Source organism: Lampris incognitus, chromosome 3 (assembly GCF_029633865.1).
Source record: "Lampris incognitus isolate fLamInc1 chromosome 3, fLamInc1.hap2, whole genome shotgun sequence".
Taxonomy (NCBI): domain Eukaryota; kingdom Metazoa; phylum Chordata; class Actinopteri; order Lampriformes; family Lampridae; genus Lampris; species Lampris incognitus.
The window spans coordinates 87,534,518-87,560,156 of record NC_079213.1 but is presented as its reverse complement, the minus strand read 5'-3'; the positions used below and the strand labels follow the sequence as shown (position 1 = coordinate 87,560,156).

General features: G+C 48.6%; 2 protein-coding genes across 2 annotated transcripts; one reads left to right on the top strand and one right to left on the bottom strand.

Moving 5' to 3' along the window:
- Positions 1 to 743: 743 nt before the first annotated feature.
- On the bottom strand, positions 744 to 13,137 carry LOC130109878 (uncharacterized protein K02A2.6-like; the record flags this gene model as incomplete). The annotated part of the gene is made up of 3 exons (XM_056276847.1): positions 744 to 878; positions 10,902 to 10,955; positions 11,143 to 13,137. Coding segments are annotated over 3 exons (2,184 nt in total), but the record flags the coding sequence as incomplete, so codon positions are not given.
- An 11,077-nt stretch (positions 13,138 to 24,214) lies between these two features.
- Positions 24,215 to 25,478, top strand: LOC130110645 (receptor-transporting protein 3-like). The gene is made up of 2 exons (XM_056277810.1): positions 24,215 to 24,372; positions 24,820 to 25,478. Exons 1-2 carry the CDS (start codon positions 24,224 to 24,226, stop codon positions 25,148 to 25,150), a joined length of 480 nt encoding a protein of 159 aa, XP_056133785.1. The 5' UTR covers positions 24,215 to 24,223; the 3' UTR covers positions 25,151 to 25,478.
- Positions 25,479 to 25,639: the final 161 nt, after the last annotated feature.

The window sequence follows — 25,639 nt, the reverse complement described above, 5'->3', positions numbered from 1 at the left end:
TGTGTGTGTGTGTGTGTGTGTGAGATCAGTACTGCTGCTGGGACTGAACTCCAAACAGTGTGCTGGCTGTTGATCTCCTGACTGAAGCTTTTCAGTGAGGAGATTCTGCAGGGTGGAGCACATCTGATCCAAGTTGGGGAGAAAGAAATCAAGCCATAGAACAAAACTTTATAAATGATTGCATTCTCAGTCATATCTGTGCATACTATGAATCTGTATTCAGGTTAGTATATGAATCTTCTCTTTGGTGCTCACCCGAGACACCTGAGCTGTTTCTGTGTGATTGTGGAGGTGTCCGTTTGGGTGAGATTCCGAGGCAGACCTCCACTGGACTGGAATCTGGGAACCACAACACTGGTTCCGTCTATGAATTGACTGGCCGGTGATACCAACAGATATTGCCCCACTATCACAACTGGTCTCAGGGACACTACATGATCAAACACATACAGTCCATACACATTACAGGCAAGAGGCTGTCAAAGCACAAAGTGTACTTTTCATTATCTACTTTTAATAAAACAAATTATGACTTAGGGAAACTGGTGATGGGATTTTAAAGCCTAGTTTGATGAGGAGCTTGATGTAAATTTTATTTAATAAAGTGAGAATCAGAAAAAAATTATATTAAGTTTGTTTGCAGGTCCCAATGAGAGGTGGTGATACTAGTTTTGAACTGACCTGACAAAGTAGTTAGGGAACCATCCACTTCTGCATGGCTTAACCAGCTTGCCAGTGGAGGGCTACACAAATGAAACAGGGGTGGATGCTCCAGCCATGGTTTTTCTCCTGGCTTTGCCCTTCTCAGCTGGGTTGACCTCAACCACCTCATCACTCTTGGACGATAGAAGACTGCGCCTGCTGCCCAGCATCCACAGCTGGCAAAGTTGCAAAGAAGCAAAGTTGTACCTAACAAGCAGATATGGTAGACTAAGTAGAATAGAAGAACTTTACCAACAGATACTGCAACATCACTAACAATGAAATAGGTTTTGTTCAGCAGAGGGGAAGTTACTGACACAACAGTACTTGTAACTTTGTTCAATCTCAAATGGATCTGGGAGACTTGGAATGGTCAAACATACTAGATGACAATACAATAAGCAAAGATGCTGACCGTCAAGGTTGTAACTTTACAGATGGACTGATGTGTTTTTTTCTAATACTATAATAAAGTTATTCCCTTTTTTAAACATCATAGACAAAGGAATTCCCACTCCCATCATTTCAACTGATTCCTCTTTCATCACAGGCTGAAATCGCATCTCTTCAAGATGTATCTCATATCCCCCTTGCCCACAAAATCAGATCATCACTCCCTTAACCCCTCTTCTATTTGCTCTGGTATGTTCCCATCTTACACTAAAAGTAATCCCTCGCATTTCCCTTTAGCTTTGAGTCCTGTAATCTATTTCCCTCACATTTTTCTCTTACGTACATTATTATTCTAGTGAATATTTGATACTCACAGATAATGTCGGTATTCTGTCCCTCATATTATATTTTCACATTCATTAGTTCATTTATTGATAGCGTTAAAATAGATTTAGCATATGATTGCTTTAATTGTCTACCAGTGTCAGGAAGCTGGGGTTATTCCCAGTTCTGTGGTCAATACTGTCACCTAGTGGTAGAAAAACATACATTACAAGTTGTGTTTTGGTAGCCATTTTAGTTCGAGCATTCAGAGTGGACGGATAGTGATAAGTGCGTCTGTCTTTTCCTTCGTCTACTGCCCTTGACACGGGATAATCTGTAAATTCACTGCTAGATAATTAAGTTTTATTATATATTCTAGCTTTATTTAGATAAATGAACCGAGTTTCATCCTTTTATACTGCATTTACATGTTCAGATAGCATGCGCTAACTGATTGCCAACTTACCGTAACCTAGAATGTCATTAGACGTTAGCCGCTCATGTAGCAGAATTATTTTACCGTTACATATTTGATTTACCTGTTATTAAGAAAATGGCTTATATTGGTTAAAGAGAAGAATGTAATGTGTGGTTTATGTATGTCTACAAAGAATAGTCTGTTAAAATATCTTTTTTTTCTCTGTCTGTTACAGTTTTACAAAATATGGTTTCTCAGTAAAAGCCCTGAAGAAGTCAACACAGTCTCCTGAGTACTTACTGGAGCCATTTGTTTAGCTCACTGTCTAGGTTATGTAGAGGCATATAGCTAAGGAAAGAAGAGTAAAAAGATTTGTCAACACCTCAAGTGCATCACCTGGGACTTGAGACACGTCACCTCCAATGCCAGCAAAGATGTCCCAGGCAGGAGGCACTCCCCCCCTCTCCCAGATGGATGTCAGGTCAGAGTGCAAATCATCCGCTTCACGCCGATCAAGCAGCTCAACTGCAAGCTAGGCTGCAGCACAAGCATTACATTACATTACAGTCATTTAGCCGATGCTTTTATCCAAAGTGACTTACAATAAGTGCATCTAACGTAGAAAATCAGAACTACTAGTCATCAGAGGTCATAGGTGCATCTAAACAAGCATCTAAGAGCAAAATCAGTGCTAAAGTAAAAGCGCAAGAAAGAGATTTTTTTTAAAATGAGTGAATACAATAAGTGCTAAGAACAAGTAACAGGGTAGTAGTTCTTGAAGAGGAGAGTTTTCAACCTGCACCGAAAGATGTGAAGCATCTCCGCTGTCCTGACAACAGTGGGGAGTTCACTCCTCCACTGTGGGGCCAGGACAAAAAAGAGTCGTGATCAGGTCGATCGGCAGCAGGGGCCTCTGAGCGACGGGGCAACCAGGCGTCCTGAGGCAGCAGAGCGAAGTGGTTGGGTGGGGGTGTAGGGCTTGACCATGGCCTGGAGATAGGAAAGAGCTGTTCCTTTCACTGCCCTGTAGGCTAGCACCAGAGTCTTAAACTGGATGAGAGCAGCTACTGGGAGCCAATGTAGGGACATGAGAAGGGGAGTTGTGTGGGAGAACTTAGGGCGGTTGAACACCAGACGAGCTGCAGCTTTCTGAACAAGCTCCAGAGGTCTGATGGCCGACACCGGGGCGCCAGCAAGGAGGGAGTTGCCATAGTCCAGCCGGGAGATGACCAGAGCCTGGATGAGCACCTATGCCATCTCGTCAGTGAGGAATGGGCGAATCCTCCTGATGTTATAGAGGAGAAATCTGCAGGAGCGAGCAACCAATGCAACGTTTGCAGCAAACGACAGTTGGTCATCCAGGATCACACCCAGATTCCTCGCAGTCCGAGTTGGTGTCACCACGGTGTTGTCAATGGTGATGGCCAGGTCTCGGTGCGGGCAACCTTTCCCCGGGAGGAACATCAGCTCTGTCTTGTCCAGATTGAGTTTCAGGTGGTGTGTCACCATCCACTCCGAGAGGTCAGTCAAGCACGCAGCAATGCGTGTCTCTACTTGTGTGTCAGAGGGAGGAAAGGACAAGATCAGCTGGGTGTCATCAGCATAACAATGGTAAGAGAAGTCATGTGAGCGAATAACAGAAGCCAGGGATGTCATGTACAGGGAAAAAATTAGAGGACACAGAACCGAACCCTGTGGAATGTCTGTAGTCAGTCTGCGAGGCTCTGACACAGATCCCCTCCATGTCACCTGGTAGGAGCGACCCGTCAGGTAGGATGCAAACATTGAGAGTGCAGAGCCTGTGACACCCAGCCCCTCGAGGGTAGAGGGGACGATCTGGTGGTTCACTGTGTCAAACGCAGCTGACAGGTCCAGGAGTATCAGGACAGAGGAGAGAGAGTTTGCTCTTGCAGAGTGCAGCGATTCTGTCATTGCAAGTAGGGCCGTCTCTGTCAAGTGACCCACCTTGAACCCAGACTAGTTGGGGTCCAGGAGGTTGCTCTGATGGAAGTAAAAAGAAAGCTGGTTAAAGACAGCACGTTCAAAAGTTTTGGATAGAAAGGGTAGAAGGGAAACTGGTCTGTAGTTTTTGACGTCAGAAGGATTAAGTGATGGTTTCTTGAGAAGGGGGATGACTCTAGCAGTCTTGAAGGCAGATGGAAAGCATCCTGCCTGGAGGGAGGTGCTGATGAGGTGGGTTAGAAAGGGAAGCAGTTCAGGTGGTATAGACTAAAGAGAGGGGACCGGGTCAAGGGAGCATGTGGTGGGGCGACTGGATGTGATGAGGTTGAGGACCTCGTCAGGGGAGAGGGGAGCGAGGTGGGATAGGGTGGGACATGGAGAGGTGAGGGAGGGTGCAGAGGGTGGGATAGTGCAAGCAGCACTAACCAGGTGGTGAGAAAAGGAGGATCTGGTGCCGTTTACCTTGTTGTCAGAGAAGTTAGCGAAGTCATCAGGGAGAAGGGAGGAAGTAGGAGGAGGAGGTGGGGATTGAAGAAGTGTAGAGAAGGTTTCAAAGAGTTTCTTAGAATTAGAGGAAGAGGATATGATTTTAGAGCGATAGAAGACAGCCTTAGCAGCAGAAAGGGAGGAGGAGAAAGTGGAAAGAAGAGATTGGAAGTTGAGAAGGTCCTCTGGGAGTTTGCCTTTTCTCCACTCTTAAGCTCTGTCTGTCAGTATGTACTGAGTTGGACAGCGAAGGGGCAGGTGGAGTTGGGCATGCAGGCCTGGAGGTGAGGCGACAAGAGATTGTCCAGAGAAGAGGAGAGGGTAGAGAGAAGAAGATCAGTAGTAGCAGTGTCAGGGGTTAGGAGAGAGAAAGATTCAGGTGATTCTGCCAGTGTGTGTGTGTGTGTGTGTGTGTGCGTGTGTGAACCCTGTGATGGCCTGGTGGCCTGTCCAGGGTTTCTCCCCACCTTCCACCCAGTGACTGGTGGGATAGGCTCCAATAAGCAGTTTGGATAATGGATGGATGTCCAATTAAACATTACAAGTGGAAAACAAGTAAGCCATGTGGGTTTTTTTTACAATGTCTGTTTAGTGCTGTTATAGACATATATTGGCAAATATTGAGATAGATCACTTTGTAAGAGCATCCAAAAACACATAAATAGTGATCTACAGAGCTCCAGAAGATTTTTTTGGGTAAACTTCCCTTCTATGCATACTGCACACTCTTTGTGAGGTTTACACACTTTACCCTTTATATGCATACCATTAGTGATATCCTGTAGCTTTATGATATCGTCATAGTTGCAGTGGCCCATTATCTCATGCCAAGTTTCTATATCATGGCTCACATGGCACTTTTCAACAACACATTCAGTTTGCAAATAGTACATTTTCCCCTGTGCAAAAATGTCAAACCTGGTACCATCCGGTGACATCAGGGCAGCTCTGCCCTCTTCGAAGAACACACTGGCTCCGTGTGCTGTCGCAGACTTCACAGAGAAGAGCTCTTGGGGGTACGATGGAATATATAGTGCGTTCCGCAGTGTCACTATACACCGTCGCCCCTCACTGTCGAGCAGACATACCGTAGCATCTCCCCTGCCCTGCACCACACCAAAGGTGCGCTTACCGTCCGCCAGCTCCATGCAGTGTTTCTCTGGCTCGAACGAGCTGTCAAAGCTCTTGAACTTCTTCTTATCATTGATTATGTGGGAAGAAGCCCCACAGTCCACAATCAATCCTGGTTTGAACTGTTGCCGTCGTCCTGGTCCTGCTGAGCTGGTCTCTCCAGCCTGCACTCTGAAGATGTAGTTCTCTTCTTCCGCAGCATTCCCCGGTCCCTGACCTCGACCTGCTCCGTGACCACCACCGCCGCCGCCACCTTGCTCGCGTGCACACCTGGCTCCATCAACGCCGTCCTTCTTCTTGCACACTTTGTCCGTGTGACCTTGACCCGGCAGAAGCTGCACCACACGCTGCGTGAACAGTCCGATTTCCGATGGCCTTTGTCACCGCATCGCCAGCACACCGTTTGTTCATCATCTCCCTCACAGCGTTTCACTGGCTTTTTCTTAGGCGCTGCGTGGGCCTTCATCATCTTCTCGGACGTCTCCTCCGATGCTGTAGCATTAGCTACATCTTCTGCCGCCTCAAAGTTTCTCAATTTGGCCTTAAATTGTCCCAATGTCAACTCACTGTCGCCATGTGTCACCATTAGAGTGAATGGCTTATATCTCTCGGGTAACCCCCTCATCACCATGGCCATCATTAGTCCCTCACTCGGTGCTTCTCCCGCCCCTTTGAGAGCCGTAATGATTTGTTCAGCTCGGATAATGTATTTGGTTATCGTCTCATTATCAGCTTTCTTTAGCCCAGTCAATGTTACATACAGAGTGACAATCCGGGGTCTGCCCTTAACAATGTAATGTTCCCGCAACACCCGTAGACTCTCTCTACCTCTGTTCTTCGTTTCTCTGAAGATCAGTCCCAAGCTTGTGTTGTCCAATAAAGGCGCCAATGCGCAGTAGGCGTCCGCGTTCCGCTCTTCGTCTAGGGCCTGCTCTTCCACTGTCAAAGGTCCCACGGGCTCGGTAAGAATGTTGGTTTTCAGCCCCACACCATGCATGCAACAGAGCATTCGCTCTTCCCACAGTTCATACTCATCGGCCTGTCCGTTGAATGTGGGCCACCTGCTCTTCTTTCGCTCCATCTCCCTAGGTAGCGTTAGCTTAGCTTAGCGTTCCGTTAGCTTCCCGATAGCCTCTCTCGTTGCTAATTAGCTTCACACTTGCTAACTTGCTACTCCGTGCTAACCTGCGCGCATCCCGCCATCCGAGGTTATCACACTTCGTGTACTTCTTTTATCAAGCTACTAAATAATCCAACGTTATCTGGGCCCATAACCTGTTAGAAGACTAGACTAATACTTTATGTCTATCTCTGCGCAGATGAAGTGGATTATTAAACCGTTATAAAGAATCGTACTGACTACCGAACTTCTGCTGGAGGGAAAAATGCAGGCTCCGTTTATTCGGTAGTTTTGGGAGAAGAAGAAAATGAACAGCGTCTCAGTGACGTAATCAATCCGCGCATGCAAGCGCCACACCGCCCACTTGTGGACAAACAAAGTCGTAAACAAAATAATAGTACAGTAACACATTAGTCATACAAATACACTGGTGTCATATCTCAACAGCTACCTGCCACCTTCTAGCCCTGAAACACAACGGCGGGCGGCCTAGTGATTCCATCACAAGGCACAGTGAAGGTTTGATTTCATTATCTTGTTTTAAAAAATATTTTAATCTTTGTATATTAAAGTTGCTTTGTCCTTTGTTCTTATTTTCTCCGTTCTGTAAAGTGTCTTTGAGCACTGTGTAAAGCGCTATATAAATATAATGTATTATTATTATTATTATAAGGTGCTGAGAGCTGCAGAGAGGGTGATTCGCCAAGCTGTAACAAAGCAAACTCCAAAGCTGTCTACAGTCACCCACATCGTCCGAGAGGAGATTGGCACGGAGGATGTTTTTCTGCTTGGGGAACACATTGAGGAGATACAGTTTGGCATCGACAACCACCACTACAACTTGTTATCTTTGGTTGTGTCTGTGTTTCTCAAGATAAGGTTGCACCACATTGCAAAACTCACCTCTCTTGACCTGCAGAAAGGGAGCACGAGAAAGAAACTCTGCAAAACAGTTCTCTTTCAAGGGTTTTAGGGGTTTCATGTCAAAATTTAATTAGCAACTTTTATTTTTCCCCTACATTGTTATGCTACATTGTTTATATATTTATCTCTCTTTAAAATATATATGTATATCTGTATTTATTTTTTATTATTACATCATACTATTGGATATAATTACGATATTATTACAGTATTATACCACTTTATTATACACACACACACACTGTATACTTCCTACCCTCACGTAAATATTTTGTGTTGTCAGTGTTTACGTTTGTCCATTGTGTGTAATGTACTGGTCACCCATGTAAGCAACTTTGTACATGTGTAAATATGGTTTTGGGCGGGGATTTGTATATATTTTCATTTTCTCTGATATATAACATATTATTGTTATATATATACTGTAGATATATAATGTGTTCATATACTGTTTATATATTTATATAGCCTAATCATATATTGTTTCTTCAACTTATTAAAATAGCTGACTTTACTGCCACTATCTGCTTCTGCCTCTCTATCATATTTTAGCGTGTGTGTGTCACGTATCGGGAAGGAACCCAAAAGCAGACGGGACAACCAGGTAAGGGAAGAATCCAGTCTTTATTGAAGTGACCGATCTCGGGGGTAGAGCAGGAGGTGGCTCTGTGGCAGGTAGGCAGGCAGGCAGGCAGGCAGAAGTCCATCTTTTTAAGGGTGATGATCGCGTTGATGTCAAGGGAGAGCGGCTGACTGCTTTGATGGCCAGCTGGTGTCAGGGGCGAACGCTTTGATGTCAAGGGCAAGAGGCTGATTGCTTTGAAGTCAAGGGAGAGAGGCTGTGACGGGGGGGGGTCAGCAGGTGTCAGGGGCGAACGCTTTGATGTAAAGGGCGAGAGGCTGTGACAGCGAACGCTTTGATGTCAAGGGCGAGAGGCTGTGACAGCGAACGCTTTGATGTCAAGGGCGAGAGACTGTGACAGTACCCCCCCTCCGAGGGGCGCCACCGGGCGACCTACCAGACCCATCAGGGTGCGTCCTGTGGAAGTCCCGGATGAGGTTCGCGTCCAGGACCAGGCGACGAGGGACCCAACACCTCTCCTCCGGGCCATATACCTCCCAGTCCACGAGATACTGCAGGCCGCGACCGCGGCGACGAGAGTCCAGGAGACGACGAACGGTGTAAGCCGGATGATCGTTGATCAGACGAGGAGGTGGGGGCGAGGGGACCGGAGGAACTAGAGGGCTGGTAGAGACAGGTTTGAGGCAGGACCAATGGAAGGAAGGGTGAACCCGGAGAGCGCGGGGCAGCTTCAGACGGACCACAGAGGGGTTAATGACTTTGACAATGGGAAAGGGACCAATATACCTGGGGGACAGTTTCTTAGCGTCCGATTTCAAGGGTAGATCCTTGGTAGAGAGCCATACCTGGTCACCGGGGGAGTAGTCCGGAGCAGGGGTGTGATGACGATCTGCCAAGCGCTGGTAACGGCTGGAGGTCCCGAGCAGTGCAGCACGGGCTTGCCGCCAGGTCCGACGGCACCAACGGACATGGGCCTGGACAGATGGAATCGGAATGTCTACCTCTTGAGAAGGAAAAAGGGGGGGCTGATAGCCGTAAAGGCACTGAAAAGGGGACAACCCAGTAGCAGACGATGACAGGGTGTTATGGGCATATTCTACCCTGGGGAGTTGTCAGGACCAAGAGGATGGGTTCGCAGACACCAGACAGCGGAGAACCGTCTCCAATGCCTGGTTGGCCCTCTCGGCCTGGCCGTTGGTCTGAGGATGGAAACCCGATGACAGGCTGACGGTGGCACCGATGGCAGAGCAGAAAGCCTTCCAGACAGCAGAAGTGAACTGGGGGCCACGGTCAGACACTATATCACGGGGAAGACCGTGGACCCGGAAAACCTCCCTGACCAGCAGATCCGCAGTCTCTCGGGCCGAAGGCAGTTTAGACAAGGGCAAAAAGTGAACAAATTTACTGAAGCGATCAACAACAGTCAGTACAACGGTGTTACCGTCGGAGGCGGGCAGACCAGAGACGAAATCCAAGGACAGATGCGACCAGGGACGGTGTGGAACAGGCAGGGGGCGCAGCAGACCGGCACTGGCCTGAGTGGAGGGCTTATTCTGGGCACAAACAGGACAGGCAGAAACAAAAGACCCAGTATCCTCCGTCATGGAAGGCCACCAGAACCGCCTGCGGAGGAAGGCTAGGGTACGGGTTACTCCAGGATGGCAGGTAAGTTTGGAAGAGTGAGCCCACTGCAACACACTAGATTTAACAGCATCTGGAACAAACAAGCGCCCAGGGGGACCGGGTCAGGCTGAGTCTGTTGTGCTGCCATGACCTCCCTTTCAATGTTCCAGGTGACAGCCGCAGCCGCAACCAAACAGGTAGAGGGAACGATGGTGTCAGGTTGGAGCCTGGGCTCAGACTCCTTCCCATGCACACGAGACAGAGCATCGGGCTTGGCATTCCTGGAGCCAGGGCTTGACACCCGACAGGGGACAGACTGAGGCAGAGCAGACTGGAGGCATAAGGCATGACAGACGGGACCCCAACTTAAAATTCTGGCCGATGACCAATCAATATGGGTATTATGTAGCTGGCTAATAACACTATAGTGTAAACAATTTCACACACGATGCAGGGACCACAACGCACACACGGCTGTTCATTTCCATGCTTTACTAGGAACTCTTCTTCTGTTGGTTACAACCCAGACAACAGCAATATAGAATACAGGTGCCACCTAGTGGTCACTGGTAGAATAGCCTCATCCATACATAACATCTCCTCCCAACTAAAAAAATGTTGTACATCAACAATGCAAAAATCACTTCCCGGAACAAAGATTAAGTCACAAAGGCGTAATGTTACTTCCCAAAAGTACATTCAAAACAATGTTATTTTCCGGTATACATTCAGACCCCGTATTTGTTTCCCAATATTTTTATACTCAAAAGTCTCAGTCTCTTTACCACATTATCAATGTGTTTACTCAGCAGAGTAACGTGCAGGTGGTTTAGTATGTCTCACCGGATAGCGCGAGTGTCTAACAGTCTCCGCTATCTTAGTAGGTCCAGCACCAGCTGGTTCACTGGAGTGAGGTGTCTCCGTGGGCTCGATAGCCACTGGAACTGGATTAGTGTTCTCATCAGTGTGAGATGCAGGGGTACCGAGGTGACGTGTAGTACCACCAGCACTACGTTGAGGTGACATAGGGAAGCTGGTAGGAAGGTGGACTGCAGAGCTGGCAGCGTCCGCGTGTGCCTGCTCTGTTCGAGTCAACATCTGATCCACATGGCGTTTCCACACTCCCTGTGCTCCCACCTTGACCTCGTATGACACTGGTCCCGTTTGAGTCATTATAACTCCTTGTGTCCACTTTTCCTCCCCCTTCCGGTAATCACGAACAAGGACAGACTCACCGACTGCAAAGTGTCTGGCCTTGGAGTGTTGTTGACGGCGTTGTTGCTGTGAGTCTTGAGAGCGATGAACAACCCCAGCCACACTGGGTTTGAGAAAGTCCAGTCGCGTGCGTAGCATGCGCCTTGTGAACAGCATAGCCGGCGGTTCCTTTGTCGTGGCGTGCGGGGTGTTGCGATACGTCAACAGGAATGTGTCGAGCCGCTGTTGCACTGGTGCGGCGCCCCTGGAGGATTTGAGGGCGTGTTTGAAAGTCTGTACAAAGCGCTCGGCCAGGCCGTTCGTAGCAGGGTGATACGGCGCTGAGCGAATGTGCTTGACTCCATTGGCTTTCAGGAATGTGGTGAATTCCTCAGAACAGAACTGGGGTCCATTGTCGCTTACGAGAATGTGAGGAAGGCCGTGGCGACTGAAAAGGCCCCTCAGTACTGTGATGGTCTTGCTTGCTGTGGTGCTATCCATGATTTGCACCTCGGGCCATTTAGAATGAGCATCTACTACCACAAGATACATGTGTCCTTCAAATGGACCAGCAAAGTCCACGTGAATCCTTTCCCAAGGACCGGAAGGCCACATCCATGGATGTAGAGGGGCAAGACTCGGTTCTTTCTGACTACGCTGGCATGAGTGGCAGGATTTGGCCTGGAGCTCGATCTGAGAGTCAATACCTGGCCACCAGACATACGACCGTGCCAACCTTTTCATCCTCACTACCCCTGGGTGTGCTGTATGTAGCTCGTTGAGCACCCGGGGCCGTAGCTTGGGTGGCACTACCACTCGTGTGCCCCACATGAGGCATCCCTGTTGGATTGTGAGGTCATTTTGATGAGTCAGGAAAACAGACAGTTCAGTATCTGTGTTTTTCGTGTTTGGAAAATGTCCAATAGTGACCATCTCTAGTACGCGAGACAGTGTAGGGTCAGATCTAGTGTTGTTTCGGATATCAGTGGTACTGATTGGTAGTGTGTCTAACTGTGACATGTAAAACACATCTACGGTGTCTATCTTGTCATCATGAGTGTCCGGAAGTGGCAACCTTGACAGTCCATCTGCATTAGTATGTGCTGAAGCCTTATGATACTCTATAATGTAATCATGCGCTGACAAGAGGAGCGCCCAGCGCTGCATGCGGGCTGCGGCCATCAACGGCGTACTCCTCACTGGACTGAGAATGGAGGTCAGCGGGCGATGGTCTGTGAGTAGAGTGAACTTGTTACCATAGAGATACTGGTGAAACTTACGTATGCCAAAGACTATCCCCAGCGCCTCTCGCTCAATCTGGGCGTAGTTCTGCTCTGCTTTGCTGAGTGTTCTTGTCGCATAAGTGATAGGTTTCTCTACACCATCAGGGATGACGTGAGAGAGTACAGCCCCTACCCCATAGGGTGAAGCGTCACAGGCTAGATGGAGGGGCAGCTCAGGGTTGTAGTGGGTTAGCACCTTCTGAGATACCATGAGCTCTTTCACTTTTCGGAACGCTGCCTCACAAGCTGTAGTCCACTGCCATTTCTTCCCTTTGTGCAGCAGTGCGTTCAGTGGTTGCAGGTTGGTTGCCAGGTCCGGGATGAAACGTCCATAGTAGTTTATCATTCCGAGGAGCGAGCGTAGTTGGCTAACGTTTGTGGGTGCCGGTGCCTCCACAACAGCGCGTTCCTTCTCTGGCGACTTCTGGAGCCCGGCAGCATCGATGATATGACCTAGATACTCTACTGACTTCTGGACAAACATGCACTTATCCTTTTTGACATGGAGACCATACTCCTCCAGTCTCGTGAGAACGTCGTCCAGGGCTTTCAGGTGGGTCTCTTCATCTGGCCCACTAACCAGAATGTCATCAAGATAACAGTGCGTGAATGGCAATCCAACGAGCACTTGATCCATAGCCTTCTGGAACAACGCTGGTGCCGACGCAATACCGAAGGGCAAGCGGTTGTAGCAGAAAAGTCCTTTTTGTGTGAAAATAGTCAGTAGCTTCCTCGACTCCTCCACTACTTCCATCTGTAGGTATGCGTTTGACAAGTCCGGTTTACTGAAGCGTTGACCTCCAGCTAGCGATGAAAAGAGATCCTCAATGCGTGGAATAGGATACTTGTCCACACAGAGTGCTTGGTTGAGGGTGACTTTGAAATCACCACAAAGTCTCACCGTGCCATCCTTCTTGTTGACAGGAACTACGGGTGTGGCCCAGTCACTATGCTCCACTGGTGAGATCATGCCAAGGTCAGTGAGGCGGGTCAGTTCAGCCTCTACTTTGGATCTCAGAGCATAGAGCACATTACGTGGTGGGCAGAATTTGGGTATGCTATCAGGTTTAAGAGTCACTCTCGCCTTAATGTCTTTCATTGAACCCAACCCATCTGAGAACACAGCAGAATGCCGGTTTAGTACAGCATCTAAACTGTCTTTCTTTTCAAGTTGTACACCATACACAGTTTTTAAGTCTTTCCAGTTAAGCTTAATAGCTCTCAGCCACTCTCTACCAAATAGTGGAGCTGCATTCACTTTTACAACATACAATGGTAACTCAGCTGTTTGCTTATTCAGGTTTACTTTCACATTAATAACCCCTTCTGGTAACAAAGGTTCACCTGTATACGTCCTAAGGACTACATCAGTAGGCTGCAATGGCACCTTTTTCATTGTACTTTTATACTGTTCCCATGAAATTAAAGATACAGCAGCCCCTGTGTCTAATTCCATTTCCATTTTCTTACCATTTATTTCAGGTAACACAGATACACGTGAATATTTACCCTTACGAGACAGTGCATAACATGGCAATTCGTTATCAGTGTCAGATTTAGTCCCTTCACTTGTACTTTCATTGTCACTGGCCTCCACACAATGCACTTTCTTCTTCTTATTATCTCTCCCGCTGTGTTTGGATGCTTTGCTTTTGCCTTTAAATTCCAGTTTCCCTTCTCTGTATTTCCTCTCTCTGCCATAGTCATTCTTGGGTTTACTTTTACACATGCGACCCCTGTGTTTTTTTCATGCCGCATTGATGGCAGTCTTTATCTTTATACCAACAGTCATCATCACTATGGACGTTTTCCACACTGCCTGCGTTTGGCATGGGATGTTTGAGAGAGAACGGCATTTACCTTTAACGAGCCGCTCAACTGTTGTGCGTCACGCGCCACTGTTTCTGCTGAAACTGCATAAGTGACCGCTTTCTGAAAGGTCAAATTGTCCTCGGTCAACAGGCGCTTCTGAACTGTTTCACTTTTCAGTCCACAAACAAACCTGTCCCGTAGCGCATCCTCTAAGTAGCCACCAAACTCACAATGCTCGGAAAGTCCTTTAAGCACAGCAACATACTGAGCCACCGACTCACCGTCCTCCTGATTCCTCTTGTGGAAACGGAATCTCTCTGCTATCACTATCGGTTTGGGGGCGAAATGTCCTTTCAACACCTTTACAATGTCATAATACGTCTTCTCCCCAGGCTTATCTGGAGCAATCAGAATGCGCAATAATCCGTAGGTCTTTGGCCCTATCACACTCAATAGAACCGGCACCTTCTTAGCATCCCTGTGTAGAGCCGAAGGAACGGAGAAGACCGTAGGTTCACACTTTAGCCGTGTAGGCAACTTTCTTTAATCCACGGTAAATCAGAGAGACAACAAAACCAAAGCTCGACTGAGCGGAGGCGGCAAGAATAACCAGAAAACTGGCTGGACAACCATAACTTAACCCTGCGTTAACCTGCCAGGGCAACCATGACTTAACCCTTAGTTCCTGGGTTGAATTCTGTCCCCAATACGTGTCCACCACATGAGCCCCCCCAGAATTCGCCCTAGTAATCGAAGTCAGGCAGGCGCGGGGGACGACAGGCCGTCCGCGGCGGCTCCGGGTAACAGGGGCCGGAGTGTCTCTGGGAGGCATTGACGCGGGCCTGTGGAGGTCGGCCTGAGGAGCAGAAGAGGCAGCGCGGGCCTCCACGGGGGGAGGAGGCGGAGCCGGGGGATGACCGTGACGAGGAGGTTGGGCTAACTCCAACGGCTGCGTCAAGTCCAGGTGTGCGGGTTTAACTCGGTCCACTGAAACATGCTCGGTCGTGCCCCCAAAATCCACCACCAGGTGCTTAGTTCCCCGTTCCAGGACGCGGAAGGGGCCGTCATAAGGGGGTTGCAGAGGGGGGCGGTGTGCGTCGTGACTGATGAACATGTAGTCCGCTGACTGCAGACCTGGGGGCACCTGGGACACCGGAGCGCCGTGTTGGGTGGTAGGGACGGGTGTGAAAGCTCTGACCCCGTCCAGCAAGGAGGCTCGTTGGTCCACAGCTGACCAGAGACGCGTTGCGTTGGGAATAAAATCGCCTGGGACTCGCAGCGGCGTGCCGTACACCAGCTCCGCAGAGGAGGCTTGTAGGTCTTCCTTCGGGGCGGTCCGCAGGCCCAGCATGACCCATGGGAGCTTGTCGACCCAGTTTCAGTCCTTGAGAGTAGCCCGAAGCACAGCCTTCATGGATCGGTGGAAGCGCTCACATAGGCCGTTCGCCTGAGGGAGGTAGGCGGTAGTGCGATGAAGCTTGATGCCCAGAGCCTCACCCACAGCATTCCATAGCTCTGAGGTAAACTGTGGCCCGCGGTCAGATGAAAGGTCGGAAGGCGTACCGAAACGTGAGACCCACGACCCAATAAAAGCCCGGGCCACATCAGCAGACGTCGTGGATGCCAGGGGAACAGCTTCAGGCCAGCGCGTAGTCCTGTCCACCACAGTGAAGAGGTAGGTGAACCCATGGGAGGGGGGTAGGGGACCAACCAGGTCGACGTGGACATGGTCAAATCGTCTCTCTGGCACTGCGAAGCGTTCCAGGGGCGCCTTAATGTGGCGGTGTATCTTAGCCCGCTGACAGGCAACACACGAGTCGGCCCACGCTTTCACGTCTCTCTTAAGTCCCTCCCACACAAACTTAGCAGAGGTCAGGCGCACGGATGGCTTACCGCCTGAATGAGAGAGGCCGTGCACAGCTTCAAATACGGGGCGTCTCCAGCTGTGCGGGACGATGGGCCTGGGCTGTCCTGTGGAGACGTCACACAGGAGGGTGACACCTGTGTCGCTGAAAGGAACGTCCTGCAGGCGGAGCCCCGTGTCGGAGGTCCGGAGACAGAGGATGCTCGGATCCGTGGCCTGGTCAGCGGCCATCTGTGCATAGTCCAGGCTTAGGTGGACCGCTCCAATCACTGCCCTAGAGAGGCAGTCAGCTACCTGGTTAGACTTACCAGCAACGTGCTGGATGTCGGTAGTGAATTCCGAAATGTAGGAGAGTTGTCGCTGCTGGCGAGCGGACCATGGCTCGGCCGTCTTGGACATGGCAAACGTGAGGGGCTTGTGGTCCACGTACGCAGTAAACTCGCGGCCCTCTAGCAGGAAACGGAAATGCCGGACGGCGAGCCAGAGACCGAGGAGTTCCCTGTCAAAAGTACTATACTTGCGCTCTCGGGGTGTAAGCTGGCGACTGAAAAAGGCCAAAGGCTGCCAAGCCCCCCCCACCCACTGTTCGTGAACCGCACCAACAGCATAGTCCGATGCATCCGTGGTTATGGAAATAGGCGCTGTAGGTGAAGGATGCGCTAGCAGGGTAGCCTGGGAGAGCGCAGCTTTAGTCTCGGTGAACGCACGGTCCCGCTCTGCTGTCCAGTCGACCGCCTGGTTGGGGGACATGCCTTTCAGCGCCTCATACAGTGGCCGGATGATAAAGGCGGCTCGGGGAATGAAGCGGTGGTAGAATGTCACCATCCCGATGAACTCCCTGAGCGCACGAGCTGTTTGGGGGCGCGGAAAGGCCGCCACCGCTTCCACCTTTGAGGGCAGGGGGACTGCCCCGTCCCCAGTGATGCGGTGCCCGAGGAAATCAATGGCCGTCAGCCCGAACCGGCACTTCGCCGGGTTGACGATCAGCCCATGCTGGCTGAGGCGTGTGAAGAGGGCGTGAAGATGGGACAGGTGTTCTTCCTCGGAGGCGCTGGCGATGAGTATGTCGTCCAAATAGACGACGATGAAAGGAAGGCCACGGAGCACTGAATCCATCAGCCGCTGAAAGGACTGGGCCGCGTTTTTGAGTCCAAATGGCATTCGTAGGAATTCAAATAGGCCGAATGGGGTAGTCACCGCTGTCTTGGGGATGTCCGAGGGGTGCACGGGAACTTGATGATTACCACGGACCAGGTCGACTTTTGAGAAGACGCGTTTGCCAGACAGGTTTGCAGAAAAGTCCTGGATATGCGGGACAGGATAGCGGTCGGGCGTGGTGGCGTCATTTAGTCGGCGGTAGTCCCCGCATGGGCGCCAACCTCCATCAGGCTTAGCGACGATGTGGAGTGGGGACGCCCACGGGCTGTCAGAGCGGCGGATGATCCCCATGCGTTCCAGGTGCTCGAACTCAGACTTGGCAATGGCGAGTTTGGCGAGGTCGAGACGCCTGGCTCTGGCGTAGACCGGGGGCCCCTTCGTAGCAATGTGATGCTCCACCCCATGCTTAGCGGTGGGTGCAGAGAAGGTAGGCTGGGTGAGGTCAAGGAACTCAGCGAGGAGGCGGTTGCACTTGTCTGCCTCTGAGAGAGAGTTGGCTAGACCTGCATAGGCCGCTTCCCTCCGCGTACATGCGAAGGAGGAGAAGGTTAAGGCATCGACCAGACGGCTGTTCTGAATGTCCACTAGCAAACCGTAAAGCAAAGCGCACAAAAAATCAGCTCCGAGGAGGGGAAGCGTTACATTGGCCATGACGAACTCCCACGTGAAACGTTGTCCACCAAAACACAGTTCTACAGACCGCACGCCGTAGGTGTGGATAGGGCTGCCGTCAGTCGTCGCCAACTGGGGGCCCCGCTCCCCGCCCATGATGTCGACGTCAGTAGCAGGGAGCACGCTTCTCTGTGCGCCCGTGTCACAAAGAAATCGCCGACCGGAGATGGTGTCGAGGATGAAGAGTAGCCTGCTCGTATCGCCAACACTCATGGCCACTACTGAGTGTTGGCCCTCTCGTTTCCCGTCGGCCTGTAGTTGCAGGGGGAACGGCACCGTTTAGCTTTCGCACCAAATCGAGCGTGGTACATACAGAGTCCAGAGGGTTTGTAGCGGTCTGACGCTGTGGCGCCACCGTCGGGCCACGCCCGCGATGTCGGCGGGAGGCCAGTGAAGGTAGGAGCCAGCACCCCGGCATGGGAGGAACGTTGTGTAGCGACGAAGAATCGGTCAGCCTCCTTTGCCAGCTCACGGGGATCAGTGATGATGGAGTTAGCGAGCGCAGTCTGGACGTGGGGCGCAGAAACAGCTCCATAAACAGGAAACATGGCTTTTCTTGACCCAGTAGGTTTAACATCCTGCTCATTAGCTCCGATGGTTTGCCATCTCCCAAGCCCTGAATGGCGAAGAGGCGACGTGCTCTCTCCGTTGTTGACAGTTCAAAAGTTTCAAGGAGGAGATGTTTAACTGCGGCATATTTACCATCGGCCGGTGGGTTGGTTATGAAACCGCTTATCCTGGAAGCCGTAGCGCACCCCAGCGCTGCCACTACGTAGTAGTACCTGGTTTCGTCTGCTGTTATGTCTCTGAGCGCGAACTGTGCCTCAGCCTGTGTGAACCACGTAGCCGCGGAAGACTCCCAAAACTCCGGCAGTTTAATTGCAACGGCGTTCGTAGCCATAATGTGTGTGGTTTCAGAAAACTTATCCGAAAACCGACGTCGGGGTCACCAGTGTAGAGCCGAAGGAACGGAGAAGACCGTAGTTTCACACTTTAGCCGTGTAGGCAACTTTCTTTAATCCACGGTAAATCAGAGAGACAACAAAACCAAAGCTCGACTGAGCGGAGGCGGCAAGAATAACCAGAAAACTGGCTGGACAACCATAACTTAGCCCTGCGTTAACCTGCCAGGGCAACCATGACTTAACCCTTAGTTCCTGGGTTGAATTCTGTCCCCAATACGTGTCCACCACACCTGATCTCATTAGCCAGGATATAATTCTCAAAACGCTCAATATACGTTGCCCATTGTTCACCGGATTCTTCAAATGGTTCCATACCGCCAATAATTCCCGCCATGATGCGTCCTTCTGGTTCCTTTTCCCTTTCTTCTCCGCTACAACTGCGTGGATGACTTCGTCCAAACAAGTAGAAAACTTCCCTTTTCACGGCTACTTTGGTGCCTAAAAGTTTCTACTCCACATCTCGTCGCCAATTTATATTATGTAGCTAGCTAATAACACTATAGTGTAAACAATTTCACACACGATGCAAGGACCACAACGCACACACGGCTGTTCATTTCCATGCTTTACTAGGAACTCTTCTTCTGTTGGTTACAACCCAGAAAACAGCAATATAGAATACAGGTGCCATCTAGTGGTCACTGGTAGAATAGCCTCATCCATACATAACAATGGGGACTATGCTTAACCAACCAAGGATGACCAAGTATAATGGGAGCAAATGGAGAATTGATAACAAAAAACTTAACTCCTCTTGATGGTTTCCCGACAACAGGAGGCGCACAGGCTCGGTCTTAGAGGTTATCCGGGCCAGGAGACGTCCATCCAGGGCATTAGCTTCAAGAGGCTGGTCCAGACTCACAGTGGCAAGACCTAGCTGCTTCACAACACTTGCATCCAAAAAGCTTTCATCAGCTCCAGAGTCAATTAAAGCCAAAAGTTTAGTGGACTGACCTTTAAAACTGATGGTGGCTTGCAACTGGGTACGTGGACGAGGAGACAGAGGGCAGCCAGTTGGGCTCACGAGGATCCCCCCCCCTCCCTCGTGAGCCTGCTACTTTGACGGAACGGTGAGGGCAGGAGGCGAGAAAGTGACCAGGCTGACCACAACACAAGCAGCTGTTCTCGGTGATGCGGCGTTGACGCTCCTCCGGGTTGAGCCGGAAGCGGCCGACTTGCATCGGCTCCGAAGCTGGGGAAGAGTCACGCCTCGGGCTTTCTCGGAGGACGGCAACCTCAGTCGAGCGAGCTCGGCCCCTAGAGTTTGGAGGTGTGGCCCGTGGTAAGTTGTTGTGACAAGGAAAGCGGCGCGTCCTCTCTATCCTCCGCTACCGGAGACGGTTGTCCACACGAATGGCCAGGGTAACCAATTCCTCCAACCCTCCAGGCTAGGAAACTAATTCGTCCTTTATGGATTCGCTTAGCCCGTTGGAAAAGCCGGCCTGGAGGGACTCGTTGTTCCATCTGCTCTCCGCTGATAGCGTACGGAACTCAACTGAGTAGTCTGCGACGCTGCGGGAACCCTGGCGGAGAGAGATCAGTCTTTTTGACGCGTCCTTTCCCCGCACGGGATGATCAAAAACCTGGCGAAAAGCAGTGGTGAACTCAGCGTAGGATGAGGAAGTGGAGGCCCGCATCTCCCACACCGCTGTAGCCCAATCCAGGGCGCTTCCCCGGAGAAGACCCATGATGTAAGCGACTTTGGCTCCATCCGTGGAATATGACTGGGGCTACTGGTTAAACACAATCTCACACTACATCAAAAAAGGGCGACAAAGTCCAAAATCTCCATCATACTTATCGGGCGGGGCAACCCATGGTTCCTTAGCCGAAGTTGATGGCGCTGGGGGTGGCGGAGCTGGAGGGGCGGATCCCGGGCTAGCGGAGGCACTAAGTTGGGTCTGGATTCCAGAGATCTTTGAGCTGAGCCCACGGAGGGCGTCAGCCATCCCCTGTAGCACCTGGCTGTGCAGGCCGAGGACCGATTCCTGGTTGGCTACAGCCTGGCAGACCGTGGCCAGGTCTGTGGTGGAATGGTCTGCTGGGTCCATAGTGGCTGGAACGTACTGTCACGTATCGGGATGGAACCTAAAAGCAGACGGGACAACCAGGTAAGGGAAGAATCCAGTCCTTATTGAAGTGACCGATCTCGGGGGTAGAGCAGGAGGTGGCTCTGTGGCAGGTAGGCAGGCAGGCAGAAGTCCACGAATGGCGACGTTCCAGCGAAGACTGGTCCACAGTGGAGGCTTTTTAAGGGTGATGATCGCGTTGATGTCAAGGGAGAGCGGCTGACTGCTTTGATGGCCAGCTGGTGTCAGGGGAGAACGCTTTGATGTCAAGGGCGAGAGGCTGATTGCTTTGAAGTCAAGGGAGAGAGGCTGTGACGGGGGGGGGGGGGTCAGCAGGTGTCAGGGGCGAACGCTTTGATGTCAAGGGCGAGAGACTGTGACAGAGTGTGTGTGTGTGTGCATATATATATATATATATATTTATAGTGAGTGTTTTTCTAAATACCGTATTGTTCCGAATATAAGACGACCCTGATTATAAGACGACCCCCCCTTTTTTTCAAGACTCATTTTTGGAAAAATACTTTTTGAAGAGCAAATATTGGTTTTATAAAGAAAAACATTATATTTGAAAATAATGATAATAAAAACACATTGAATAAAACAAGGTAGTCTGTTTAACAGCTTTTACATAAAATTATGTTTTCAATATATTTTAGATGAAATTGTCACATTTAAATAAAAAATGTAAATACATTTGTAAATGAATGACTTATGGTATTTAAATAGCATACAAATTAAAATAAACTGTAGTCTATTGAGACTATCCATCTCATAGTGAAAAAATAACCATTTCAACATTTCAATAACGGCATTACCCATCGAAGTGGTCTAATTTTAGAACGGTCTTGAAACAAATCTGACTGAGTGAGAATGTATATTGACATTCAAAAGTCTAGACCTCGAATGTAAGACGACCCCCACTTTTTCATACGTATTTCCAGGGTAAAAACCCCGTCTTATATTCAGAACAATACGGTAGCTACCTATCATACATCACATATATCATATATCAGAATATTCTATTACTGTTAAGCCAACTATGAATATTAAAATACGTCAAACCATGTGTCCTGTATCATAGCTACATGTATGACGTTTTCAGCAACAAAAAAGGCGTGGAAATCAGTTTGGTATTCAGCGAGTTATGATAGATTATCCGCGCTGACAGTTCATTGCGCCTGCCAAACACATTACACTGAGTGGAGCGGGTGACCGGTCCAAGATGGCGGCCCCACGGCTCGTCAGCGCCAATAGGCAGTAGCGGTCGATGCGGCGTCTACTCTTTATATGTCTATGTCCAGCACTATCACCACGCGGGCCCCCACCCGGTAACCTGTATAACTGAGTGTTCCTCAGTACGGTGTCTGCAGTGGCTCAATAAACATCAGCAATTACACAGTGACTGATCTACAAAACATTTTATTTGTGGACACCTTTCAGGGCACTCAAGGACACCTTACAGAACACAATAAAAAAGAAGCAGCACCGTATCAGACAGCATAAAATCAAAACAAAGCAGGGTAAACAATAAAAAGTTAATACAACAGATAAGTATAAAATCATCATCTGCACAAAACTCAATGATCAATGAAGCATGTATCAGACTGAATATGCCAGTATTGATATCTACAACTATTAATTACAACTCGGGAAACTATGATGTTTTCCCGGGGCTGACCCATTTTGCACATTTTGCATAGATGTAAATACAAGGCAGCGGCTCTCCACATCAGAGTAGTTGGCTGAGCAGATGTAAAAAAAATAAGTGGTTGGTTGGTGTTTTTATGTTAATTCAGGAACAGCCAAACAGTGAAAGCCATCCAACTTCATGTGTATGTTTGTTCGTACTCAAGTCTCACACCCGTCCTCTTTTATTAGCGGTAATGTAAGAATTTAATGGCCATATTTGTAGAATAATGTGCCCTGACCTCTCAGGACCACACTGTGAGTAAGGCCTGCCACAGATTACAATCCCAGATTGCCACTAATGAATTTCTTTAGCCAGAGGAACCTGGAGAAGACCAATAGAAATGTAGGAAGGTACACATGTGGGTAGCAACACAGACAGACTGCAAAACAGAGAGACAATCAGAAAAACTTTTATTGCCATGTGCATTACATGTACTAGGCATTTGACTTGGCATTGTTGGTGCAATTAAGAATACAAGAAAAGTGCAATCTTAAATAAAATAAAATAAAATAAAACAAAGTGTGTGATATATACAGGGACAAGGAGGTGGATACATAGGTAGTTAGATACACTGATTGACTGATGAACAGATTGACCAGATGGACTTAAATACCAAGAAACCCCTACTGTCAGGGGCGTCCGGGTAGCATAGCAATCTAATCCATTGCCTACCAATACAGGGATCGCTGGTTTGAATCACTGTGTTACCTCCGGCTTGGTCGGGTGTCCCTACAGACAGAATTGGCCGTGTTTGCGTATGGGAAGCCAGATGTGGGTATGTGTCCTGGTCACTACACTAGCACCTCCTCTGGTCGGTTGTGGCACCTGTTCGGGGGGGAGGGAGTAACTGGGGGGAATAGCATGATCCTCCTATGCGCTACGTCCCCCTGGTGAAACTCCTCACTGTCAGGTGAAAAGAAGCGGCTGGCAACTCCACATGTATCGGAGGAGGCATGTGGTAGTCTGCAGCCCTCCCCGGATCAGTAGAGGGGGTGGAGCAACAACCAGGACGGCTTGGAAGACTGGGGTAATTGGCCAGGTACAGTTGGGAAGAAAAAGAGGGGAAAATCCAAAAAAGAAACCCCTACTGTCAATGGACTGCCAAGTCTGTTGTTTGAGAATCTCAGCCAACATCATCAGCCCTCCATCCCATCACTGAAATGACAAAAACTCAATGTGTGTGTGTGTGTGTGTGTGTGGGTAGATGACAGTCCTGGCCTAACAGAGAGTGTTGTTTCAGATGGTTGGCTAGAACCACTTTCACTTTCGTTTTTCTGGCAATAACTCACCAACAAAGTTTTCTTATTTTCGGTAGACACATTTTAGCAAACCACTACCGGCTGTTAACAAATGCAGGCATATATAATTTATTTGCATGTGTACCCACATAGAAAAGTGTTTACAATGACTTTTTGACAGTCAAATGGTATAGTAAGTTTTGCAAAGATTGAATGAGACGCCCGCTGACAGCAATTCTATAATTTGCAAGTAATCATATGACTACTAGAGAGCAATTTTATTCACAACAACAAACAACAAATAAGACAACTTGCTGCCATGGCCTTAATGTAATTAAAAGGTATCAGAAAGTTATTTATGAGGTAGCACTTGATGACTAATGATAAAGATATGAGCTGTCAGTCTTGTTAGAGGTTAACTATTTAGTACCACCTATATTTCAGTAGTCCTTACTCATCAAGTGTACCAGGAGAAACAGAAACTTAAAAGATATTCATTACTCTTGAGTTTCAGTTTCCTGAAAGCATCTCTTTGGTAACAGCTGCTGAAACGTCGTCCTGCAGTACTGATCAGTTTACAGAGCATCGACTCTCCCTCCGACTTACATAATGGACATACAAAACTGGATCCATATTTTCGAGACAAAAATCATGGAACTCGAACGAGAGGATCACTGGACGCTGGAATATGATGACTCTATTGAACCTGATTCGGCAATAAATGGATGGAAACCGTACATAAAGAATTCAACTGCAAGGTTAGAGGGAAATTGTAATTGTTGCTGGGTGTACAAAGCCTAGCTTTCTTTTTATGGACTATGTGAAGATTCAATAAGAAGGTGCGTTTCATTTTTATGTGCATCTGTTTGTCTGTGAGGGAGTCAGACAGGAAGGAAAAAAGGCTTGTTAAGTGCGGTATACCACTTATTTACTGTCTGCACTCTATGCAACATAAGAATAAGTAATTATTTACATTAATATTTCAGCATCTCTGATGTATTCTCTGCACCATTGCACTTTATCACCTCTTATTTCGCCTGTATATAGTCAAGCCTTGTGTATATATCTGAAGATTGTTGTGTTGTAGTGTTGTTATTCTGTTAAGTACACTGAGAGAGCCATGAAACTGGATTCAAATTCCATGTATGTGCAAACTTACATGGCCAGTGATTCTATAATTTAGAAATCCTCATCCCCTCTCCTAGGTTTGCATGTTCAATGTGTTCGAGGACCTGGCCCTCTAACCGGGTGATGGTGCTTTTTCACATGCGCCTGATCGAGGCTGAGGGAACCGTCAAGGTGAGGTGCTTCCGGCAAAACTGCAAACGCTGCACTAATGCCCCCATGGTGAATCCCAGTTTCTCCACTGAGAATATCAACATTTTCCTTGAGAAGCTAATGGAGAAGATAAGAATCAAGTGCTACCATGAAGACCTTGGACCAGTTAACAGAGATTTTATACATGAGACTGTCAGAAACCCACACGAGCCAAAACATTGTGAGGCCTGTATAAAGGGCATCTGTACAAGGAATTAGTACATTTGCCTTTTTCAGATGCTGATATTCAATAATACTGCACTGAAGTTAAAACAAATCTTTAAAAGTCAGACAAGAGGCATCAGATAATGATAATACTCTGCTAGTTTTTGCTTATGCTATATTTATCATGAGCTCGACAGACCGCCTTTGTCATTATTACAGTGACATAATGTGGATGCTACTGTATATCTAATTGTATGTATGTAAGCCTTTATCATTAATCAATGTGGTAACTTAAATTTGGTGACCTCTTATGTTGATACTAGCCCGATTAAAGCAGGCAAGTTGCCTTAAAAACATATAAATGTCAAATTTAAATAAAGTATATCACATTCAATAGATTGTCTTCAGTTGAAGTGGTTATGCTTTTTAACTTGTTTTCTTGCATGAATCTAATGGATCGTCAACTATCGTCAACCACACCTAGTGCTTTTTTTTTTATTCCATTCCATTATCCAAACCGTTTATCCTTACTCAGGGTCATGG